General features: G+C 39.5%; 1 protein-coding gene across 2 annotated transcripts in view; it reads right to left on the bottom strand.

Moving 5' to 3' along the window:
* Positions 1–4,693: 4,693 nt before the first annotated feature.
* adprs (ADP-ribosylserine hydrolase) overlaps positions 4,694–10,371 on the bottom strand; it is a 28,212-nt gene continuing 22,534 nt past the window's right edge. For both annotated transcript variants that reach the window (XM_068011318.1, XM_068011319.1), the window contains exons 5-6: positions 9,418–9,512; positions 4,694–7,559 (exon numbers count right to left, since the gene is read on the bottom strand). In XM_068011318.1, coding sequence (XP_067867419.1) covers positions 7,249–7,559; positions 9,418–9,512 — 406 coding nt within the window. In that variant the 3' untranslated portion in view covers positions 4,694–7,248. The remainder of the gene's footprint in view (positions 7,560–9,417; positions 9,513–10,371) is intronic.

The raw sequence follows: 10,371 nt of genomic DNA, 5'->3' as shown, positions 1-10,371 counted from the left end.
TAATAACTGGATGAATATTGTATTTTCTTGTTGACTGCCATGATTTTAGTTGCTTTCACAAACCCATAGAATCTCATCTCATGATTCTCTTAGTAAGTTTACATTTTCAATTAACTATGAATCTAAGAAAGAAAATCTCAATTGCAACAAAATCAAATGAAGCTTATATGGTCTGTAGGATTTAAAAATATTCGGAGCCCTTTATATGCTAGTTTTTCTTGTAGTTCTCCACTAATTATACTACGTGTTTAACCTAATTATCAAAACACACGTGAAAAATGGGCACTAGAGCGAAGTACTAGTGGCTCTCCATACCCATGAGCCAGGACTCATCAGCTTCAGAAAAGACAAGGGGGAAAGATTGAGGAAGAATGTCTTAATATATGAACTTTACTGATTCATTTCTATATGGCTGTTCTTTTCCCCTCCCCCTACCCATTAAGACTTTCAGTGGTGAAGGGGAAAAGTGAACCCTGTGCACATTGAGGACTGTTAGCAGAACAATATAAGCGCTCGGAGGCCAGGTGTAGCACAAGTTAGATGTGGGTCAAGTTCCGATGCATGAGTGATGCTGATCTTTGTGTTTCAAAATTGTAAATAATCTGTGTGTGTGTTGTGCATTCAGTCAAATTGAATACAGTGGTTGCAAGCTAAATTCTGGTGCCTATGCTTTTTGAAAGCCACTTTCGAATTGGATGGTGATAGATTTGAGTCTAAGGTCATTACATGAAATCACTAGTGATAGTAGATCATAGCTTATCTACTCATTTCAAAGTTGCCATATGGAATTGCTCGTTCTATCTGTTGAGAGGGGAGGGGAGAAAAGAAATCCTGGTCAAATTCTGGAACAGCTATTCTTACTAAGTTTTCATTGTGCACCACATATTGTAGAACTACTACCACGCGTTTCATATAGGGTTGCATTTGCCTTTGTGCTTCTATCTTTCATCAGGAAAGTCTAGCTGCTCACTGCCCTTGCTGATGATTGACTCCAAACTCAATTGCTTGAAACCCTGACTAGTAGTTCATATATTGGTACAGTGATGGGACACTCACATATAAACATCATTTATTGAATATCTGAATTCACTAGAAGCCCAAGACAACCCAAACTCATTCCCTAGAAATGAAGCCGATGAAACTTTCAATAGCAAATACCATGAGGAAAATGAGCAATTTGTGGCTATTAATCAACTCTGCAGCACACTGCATGATGAGAAGGAGGTACATACGTGGACATTTTTTTTGCTTAACAATTGGCTTTTGGACATCCAAAATGGGACAGTATTCAATTTCATTTAGCACAATAATTACAAATTAGAACAGCTAAGGCACTTAAAAACAGTAAGTTACAAAAGGCAGAGGGTGGTAGTGGAGGGTTGTTTTTCAGATTGGAGACCGGTGACCAGTGATGTGCCACAGGGATCAGTGCTGGGGCCCTCTGTTGTTTGTCATATATATTAATGACTTGGATGTGAATGTAAGGGGCATGATTAGTAAGTTTTCAGATGACACCAAAGTTGATGGTATAGTGGACAGTGAAGAAGGTTATCTAAGGTTACAACAGGGAAAGTGGGCAAGGGATTGGCAAGCAGAATTTAACACAGACAAGTGTGAAGTGATGCATTTTGGGAAGTTAAACCAGGGCAGGACATATACAGTGAATGGCAGGGCCCTGGGGGGTGTTGTTGAGCAGAGACACCTTTGGGGTGCAAGTACATGGTTCCCTGGAAGTGGCAACACAGGTAGACAAGGTGGTGAAGAAGGCATATGGCATGCTTGCCTTCATCGGCTGAGGCATTGAGTACAAGAGTTGGGACATCATATTACAGTTGTACATAATGTTGGTTAGGCCGCATTTGGAGTACTGTGTGCAGTTCTGGTCACCGCACTATAGGAAAGATGTGATTAAGCTAGAGAGGGTGCAGAAAAGATTCACAAGGATGTTGCCTGGTTTGGAGGGCTTGAGTTATAAAGAGAGATTGGATAGGCTGGGTCTGTTTTCCCTGGAGCGAAGGAGGCTGAGGGGGGACATGATAGAGGTATATAAAATTATGAGAGGCATAGATAGGGTAGATAGCCAGAGTCTGTTTCCCATGGTAGGGGTGACTAAAACTAGAGGGTGAGAGGGAGGAGGTTTAAAGGGGATCAAAGGGGTAAATTTTTCATACAAAGAATAGTGGGTATCTGGAATGAGCTGCCAGAGGAGGTGGTGGAGGCAGGAACGGTAGCAACATTTAAGAGGCATCTGGACAGGTACTTGAATGAGCAAGGCATAGAGGGATATGGAATTAATGCAGACAGGTGGGATTAGTATAGATAAGCATTATGGTCGGCATGGACGCGGTGGGCCAAAGGGTCTGTTTCTATGGTGTACGACTATGACTCTATTGCCTCTTTAAAAATGCTAGAAACAACAGGTGTAATTAGTCTGCTAAAAGCAGAGATCTCTTTAGAAGCTGCTGACAAAACTGGAATTGTTGCACAAATTCTGGGGCCTTGCATGACAGAAGTGGGGATCAGAGTCTAATGAAGTCATGGCATACACTTTAGGGGCAAGCCTCAGCATGACTTCCCTGATACCATATAACCTTGGACAGCAGGTCATGAATGCCAAAATGGAGGACAGTATCCAACTCCTCTTCCAAGGTTCCCAATTAAGTCAACTGCATATTTATTGGACAAGTAAAGATTAGTTTTGGAACATCACAAATACATCTTGCTACTCTATTAGCTTTGGTTACAGTTTTAATTGATATTAAGGATGTGAAAAACAATACTTCATTCAATAGCACTTAATTTTATTTGGGATCATTTTTGTTCCGCCACTTGCTTTTAAAAATTCCAAATCTCCTTTACAAAGAATTAACTCATATCAAAATCTAAAGACTGGATTTTCAAATCGTTTGTGGGGGCGAGTTCTGGTGTGGGTGCACTCTGAAAATAGCGCACTCAGATGCCTCTGTGGCATGCGAGAATTTTTCAAAGTGGTGGTTGGGGGGGAAGAGCCAGCAACACACACACTTCCAATTAACTTGCTGTGAAGCTCTTTAATGAGCTTGTTAACAGGCTGGAGAGGGACAGGATCAAATTTCCAAAAGGAAGAGCAAACAGTCTGGAACAAGTGAGTGCACAGCTGTCAGGAGCACAGTGATGATGGCTGCTGATGAGAAATCTTGTATAAAAAGGATAATCAAAGTGAGGTGCTTCTGCAGTGACACAGTCACCATCGCTTGAGCAAAGCATAGAGTACTTGGAGTGAACATTTGGGCACTTGTATGGACTGAGGCTACTGCTCTCCTGCTTGCTCCATTCCTCTAGGCAACGGCAAGCCCAGTAATGTCTGCCATTTGCCTTTTAAAGGCATCCACCAGAACTAGTTCCTTCCTCCGCCCCTAATTGGGCACTGAACTTGGCTCCAGGTCAATTAGGGATTTCCGTTTTAAAAATCATGTTACAAGATTACTTTTATTTCTCTTTTAAAATATGTTACGGGCATTGCCACATCTGGAATCTTGAAGAAGCTGACTTTGTGCTTTTTTTTTTTAAAAAAAAAGGTCACCAGAAGGTTTGGCCCAAGAGTAAAGTTACTGGAAGGCACCTGTTTTCAAAGAACCCAGCAGGGGTTGTTTTGGCTTGAGAGCTGTTGCAGAGGAGTGGCAAGCCAAGATTTATAGATGTCACAGGACTTGCTTCTGGAAAGTTTTAGTTGCATTTTGAACTGTTTTAAAAAAAAAAAAGGCCAGTTGGTGTCTGGTCTGAAACAGAAGAAGTTTGACTTGCCAGAAGACCGCTCACCTCTTTCTCTTTAAAAGTCCTGCATCAAGAGATTCCTATTTCCTCCTGTATTTGAAGAAAGCCTGCACAATTAAAGAACTTGCATGTCAAACATGTGCGACAGAAACCTTTGTTGCTGCCTCCCTGCAGTAAGACTTATTTGGCATCTTCTCTAGCTGCATCTTAGAAGGCTACCCAAACTGATCATCATCCTCTGGGAAGAACTGCCATAGGAAGATCCCATTGACCGCCATCGGCACCTTGGGACATCTCACCGAAACAAAGGACTTCCTTCCATACCTTCTTTTCAGCCCAAGTGTTGTTTTTTTAAATTCCTTCTATTTCTTTGTAACAGCTGTAAACAAAAATCCCTTTTACTTTTTCCTGGTTAATGGGTTGTGTATGTAAGCTTGTGTGCATGAGAACTAGAATAAATAAGCGGCTTTAATATTTCTAATAGTGTGTATATTTTACTTTATTATTGGTTAAAATTTGGTTTTTAATAAATGGATAATTTTGTTGTTTAAAGGAATCTGGTTGGTGTGCTTGATTCTGGGAAAAATAGAGTATCCAATTGACTGTTTCAGTAAGTGGGAAAATTTAAATATATGTTGTGACCTGTGGAGAAGGGGGACTGAATTAACAATGCACTCCTCCCGCCTCGGTCGTTAACAATCACATCGCGTCACTGATGCCGACGCAGTGCGGGGTTGGGACCCGGAAATGATCCGGCTGTCGGGTTCCTGACCCCGGATTGAAAATTTAGCGTCAAGTGTCAGTGGGTAACAGGCACTTGAAGTAAATTACAGGTGACTGTATCAGTGTTTCACTAGTTCACAGCTGGACATGGTGAACCAGAAAAATCTCATCAGCATTAAATTTTGATTTAAACTGCAACCTGGATACATGGGAGGAACACATTAAAAAAAAACTTTTATTAGTTTGAAACACCAAAGATAAACTAACATTTTCTTGGTATGGGGCTGGTTTATAAACATTTACCATGAAATATACCTTCTAGAGACTAGTTAATACAAATGATCTTCATATACATTATTAAATGCATTTTAATATGAAAAGCATTTCCCGGTTTTCCAGTAACTGTAGGCTGGAGATGCATTTCCTACATTTCTATTCCTCTCTAGAATTTAATACTAAAGGTAGACAATGGCACCAGGCTAGACTGACATCTATTCCCTTCTCCCGACTATTCTTAACTTGACACAAACAATTTCAGACCATCAAGCCTGCTTCAGGAAAGCATCAAACTTTCTTTTGAAGTATTTACAAATCAAGAAAAAAAACTTGCATTTATATGGTGCTTTTCATGAGTCCAGGATGTCCTAAAGCACTTTACAGCTAATGGGATACTTTCGAAGCCCAGTCACTGTTGTAATATATGAAATGCAGCAGCCAATTTGTACATTGCAAGGTCCCACCAACAGCAATGAGATATGACCAGATAATCTGTTTTTTTCATGCTGGTTGGGGGATAAATAATTGGCCAAGATATCGGGGAGAACTCCCTACTCTTCTTTGAATAGCACCTTGGGATCTTTTCCATTCATCTGAGGCAGCAACTGGGGCCTCAGTTTAATGTTGCAACTGAAAGGTGGCACCTCCAACAGTGGAGCATTCCTTCCATACTGTAAAGGGGTGTCAGCCTAGATTTTGTACTTGTCTTAGCGGGCAAAAATTAATGCTTACAATTAGTCTAAAGCAGATCTATACAGATATTGAATACTGGGAAATCACAACACTTCCTCCCTCAATAAATGCAAGTCATTTTGTTCCATTAGTGTGAATAATTTCACCATTTGTTTCAATAACTGAGAAACAGGCTTGATGGGCAAAATTATAAAATATGATTTTAGTCACCTGAATGAAAATAAATAGCCAAAATCTTAATACAAGGCTCAGCCATTGATGGCCAAAATATTTTAAAAATGAGGCAAAGTTGATAAAGCTACTAAGAAAAAACATACAAGATTCCTAGGGTTTATAAAAAGTGGCTTATTGTACAAAAGCAAAGTGGTAATATTAAATCTATACTAATCTTGGTTAAGCTACAGTTAAATATTGTGTTCAGGTTTGGACATGCAACTTAATGGAGATGGTAGAAAAGCCAGTTACTAAGATGATGCCAGTGATGGGAGGCTTTAGTTACAAGGCAAGTCTAAAGAAACTGGAGCTTCTTTCACCAGAACAGAGAAAGTAAAGAGGTAATCTGATATTCCAAATTATGGAGGGTTTTTGTAAGATAAATCAGGAAAAAATATTTCTGGTTAGCAAATCAGTAAAATTTATCAAAACAGGAGTATTTTATGAAATGCAGAAGGTTTAGGACATGGAACCCCCTTCCTGCCTCACACCAGGAGCAGTGACTACCCCAGCAGAAACAATGGTAGAAACAGAATCCATAATGGTTTCAAAAGGGAAACAGAGAAGTATTTGAAAATAAAGAAAATCTTTGAAGGTATTGTAAAATGCACAGCCCTGGAGAAAAAAGGCCTCCTGTACTGCGAAACTGATACTCCAGCAATTTGCATTAAAAAAAATCACCTAAATGATAAAAGGATGTCCGTGGAGATTTTAAACCCGAACTGTATTGTGGGATATTTGCACATTTCATTTATATTAGGGCTTTAGCTATATTACCAGCTACACGACAATCTAGGCAACCAGACAGGACTTCAGCTAGATTTTAGATGGACAGTCCAATAATCCTGCACCTATGTAAAGTAGTCTATATCCAGTAGCCATGCGGCATGGGTGATCTGAGGCAAAGCTATCAGTTAATACATCTGTAAGCAAATGCTTCCCCCAATCTTGTAAGAGTTCAGGTAACCCCTAGCCCCAGAAAAGTGACATGAAATTGGCAAACAGCCAGCAACATCTAGGCAAGGTAATACAATGTTCAGACTCGGAAATGGGGTTATCATATTCTGTTTGTTAAGCAACAAAACTGATGACAAGGACTTTAAACAGAACACTTAAGCAATGATGGATTCACAAGTGTGCAATCCTGGCAAATGTAGCAACAGCTGTATGACTGAAGGATCAAATAAATTCAAACCACCAATATTCCAACACATCCTTAATTTGGCAAGACAGTGTAACAAACTCCATTTATAAGAAAATGCTGTACTATTCCTGTACTCCTTATGCTAGTGTTTGTGGTTGAATTGAGTAGGACATTACAACTGTAAGCAGTTGTAAAAAAACAATTACAAATTACAATTTTTTTGAATCGGCTCATTGTTAAATGATTTTAAGTTAGTTTCAAATTATTAATTTTGTTTCTGTCACTCAAACAATCTTAATTACTCAAATAAAATAACAAAAGGAAGAAAATAAGTTGAGAACCAACTGGATTCAGAAATTATGTTTTGCCAGAACCACTATAATCCTCATTTGCGATTTCATTGTTTATATTTTTACCAGCAACAGTGCATCTCAGATCAATTCATTTTATCCTGTTTTTAAAGAGGCTAGGTGATGGTAGTACAGGTCACACAGTTTCGATCCAAAATAATCTGCATCTTTATAGGCTTCACAGCTCTTCTGCCAAGACTCTGGTATAAGATCTTTTCCATAATAAGCTCCAGCAATTGCTCCTGCCATGGTGGCAATTGTATCAGTGTCTCCACCCAGTGAAATGCTGTAGATTATTGTCCTTTCCAGTCCATTGTACTTTTCTGGAATTTCTGGATCAGGATCCATACATCTCAGGAAGGAATATATAGCAGTTGGCACAGATTCAAAAGCTGCAATTCCATTCCCTAAGAAAACAAAAATCATACAAACCTTACAAGCTTAGTAGATACAGAGATGATATTTTTAGAGTACAAACAGAAAGCACTGTACAGAGTATACCCAAGTGGAGCAATACCTTGAAATCTAGTGCACAAACACTAAGTAATGCACAATGAGAATGTGCTGAAATACTCAGTTATATGCCTGTACTTTCAGGCAAAACAATAATGACCTCCTATGGCATGAGGAAGAATATAGTTCGGCATGGATAATATTTTTACTTTTATTTATAGAAACTCATTTTGAAGATGCCAAAAGAATTACAAAGAACTTTATGCCACAGCTTAAAGATTAAACTGGCATTTTTTTTGTCCAAACACTATTCCTATTAATAGAGTTGCTTGGTAATACAGATCTTAAGCATTGCTGAAGAAAAGAGACATGCTGTCTAAGCTTTTCGTCTTGCACGCATTAGGACAGGCGCAAGAATGCGAATGCTAAATTTCAAAGGAAGCAACAATTTTTACTGCATGAGAAAAGGATGCTGATTGGTTGGCAAATTGACTCTGGTTGAGGCATTGCCATGGAGAATGCATCAGGGAACTACTATCCATCGCACCTTGTGTAATTCAAAAATGGCGCAACGCCTGGACATGTTCCTTTTGCCTGCAGAGGACAGGTCCCTGTGCATGAATATATGTAGTTTCTAGCTAGCATAAGTGAGCCACATCGTGAGCCCGACTGATAATCATAAATTGGTTGATAGTGTAATTCTTAGCACACTCGGGATTGTTCAGTAAGTGCTGTCCAATCGCGCAATCACATCTAACATTAGACATTGTGTTCCAAGTTTTATAGGTACGGGCTGGTTGAGTACGTTCAGTACTCTGCCTGATACGAACAGCCGAACAGACATACTTGCTACACTGCTTCATTATCTCAGGAGTTGCAAATGGAACCAAACAAACACTGTACAATCATCAGCTGACAGCTTCACCTCTGACATTACGGAGGGACGGTCATTGATAAAACAGCTGAAGATGGTTGGGCCTAGGACACTGCCCTGAGGAACTCCCGGCTCACGATGGCTCAGTGGGTAGCACTCTCATCTGAGTCAGAAGGTTGTGGGATCAAGTCCAAGATCAGCCATAATTGTAACTAGTGGTTCACTGGTCTAGGGGTATGATTCTCACTTAAGGAGTTTCATTGAGTCAATATGGGAGAGGTTCTGGGTTCGAATCCCAGGCAAGCCTTGTTGTGTTAAGGTAAAATTTGCAGGGCTACAGGGAAAGGGCTGGGGAGTGGGGCTAGCTGATATTCTCTTGCAGAAAGCCAGCACACACAATGGTCTGAATGGCCTCCTTCTGTGCTATAACCATTCTATGAATCCTGCAGTGATGTCCTGGGGCAGAGATGATTGGCCTAAAATAATCACAACCTTTGTGCTAGGTATGACTCTAGCCAGTGGACAGTTTTGCCTTTAATTTCCATTGACTTCAATTTTACTTGGGCTCCTTGATATCACACTTGGTCAAATGCTGCCTTGATGTCAAGGACAGTCACTCTCTGGAATTCTGCTCTTTTGTCCATGCTTGGACCAAGGCTGTAATGAGATCTGAGTGAATGTAATAAATCTACAAAATTAGACATCAAGAAATAGATAAAAAGTCAAATAGGGTGACAAAACTTTGCTTCTAAATGCTGAAAACAGAGATTTGCAGGAAACAGCTGCTATCGCGACTTCCTGCAACTAATTATTTTCCTTCCAGCTGGCACAGTTCTCTTTTCCTTTCCTTCAATTCTACTAAATACACTGTCAAAAAATATATGAAACTAGGGCTTAGTACAGAACAGTTTCTAGGAAATAGAAGCAGCAACTCTTACCCAATTCATTAACTACCTCTTCCTTTGAAACATCCGTTCGGGATAAAAATGTTTTCATTTTCTTCAGTCTATTGCAGTAGGGAAACTCATGAAAGCTGAAAAAGGAAGAAAATAAAACAACTGTTGAGGGATCCATGTAGGGAAAGAGTCAACTGCTCAGACTGGAATCTTTCCAGCTTGCCTATTCTCTGCAAGTGCTGCACTGCACTTAATCATCAGCTACTTTGTGCCCTTCTCAAATATTTAGACTCTCCACAGAAGATGCCTTGAGTAAAGATGACAGAGACTTAAATGCACCAAAGATAGGCCATTAAAAAGGGGACTTTTTTTTAATGTAAAAACTAACACTAGGAGGCACCCTGCTTATGACCAATGCTTCCCTATTTAGTATTTTACTAAAACACACCTTTCATGTCAAAGCAGAGGAAGAAAAATGTACTACAAATTATAAAACAATTGAAAATACACACTAGCAAGAGGACAAGAGAGGCCCCAACAGCCGTAGTTATCATTTCTAACACCTTGGATTATATGGCAATTCAGTTGAACATTGCTGCTTTCAGCAAAATACTTAAAAAACTTATCCAAAGATTATTCTGGTTTTAAGGTTTGAGACATTTTAAATAAGTCCAAAAACTTTCAAAACTGGAATGATCTTTTTTGAGTACATTTCACACACAATTTTTAATATTCTGTTCTATCAAGATGAAAGATGCCAGCGATAGTGAATGAAATGCTTTTCAACCTTTGATACCCAACATCAACCTCATGCAAGTCCAATAAATCATGCCAGATACTGAGTGAAGCCAACCTACCTAGGTTACAACACATTGGCCCGATCTCTGAAGAGCACCTCCCATTATACTCGCATGACATTTCTATTTCTTGCACTAGCTGTCCTTGTTGATTCTGAATGTGAAATCATCACTTCACTGTCAAACTGTGGATGATTTT

The sequence above is a fragment of the Heterodontus francisci genome, chromosome 31, assembly GCF_036365525.1.
Source record: "Heterodontus francisci isolate sHetFra1 chromosome 31, sHetFra1.hap1, whole genome shotgun sequence".
In the NCBI taxonomy this organism is placed as follows: domain Eukaryota; kingdom Metazoa; phylum Chordata; class Chondrichthyes; order Heterodontiformes; family Heterodontidae; genus Heterodontus; species Heterodontus francisci.
The sequence above is the reverse complement of the archived record's forward strand: the minus strand, read 5'-3'. Positions and strand labels throughout refer to the sequence as shown.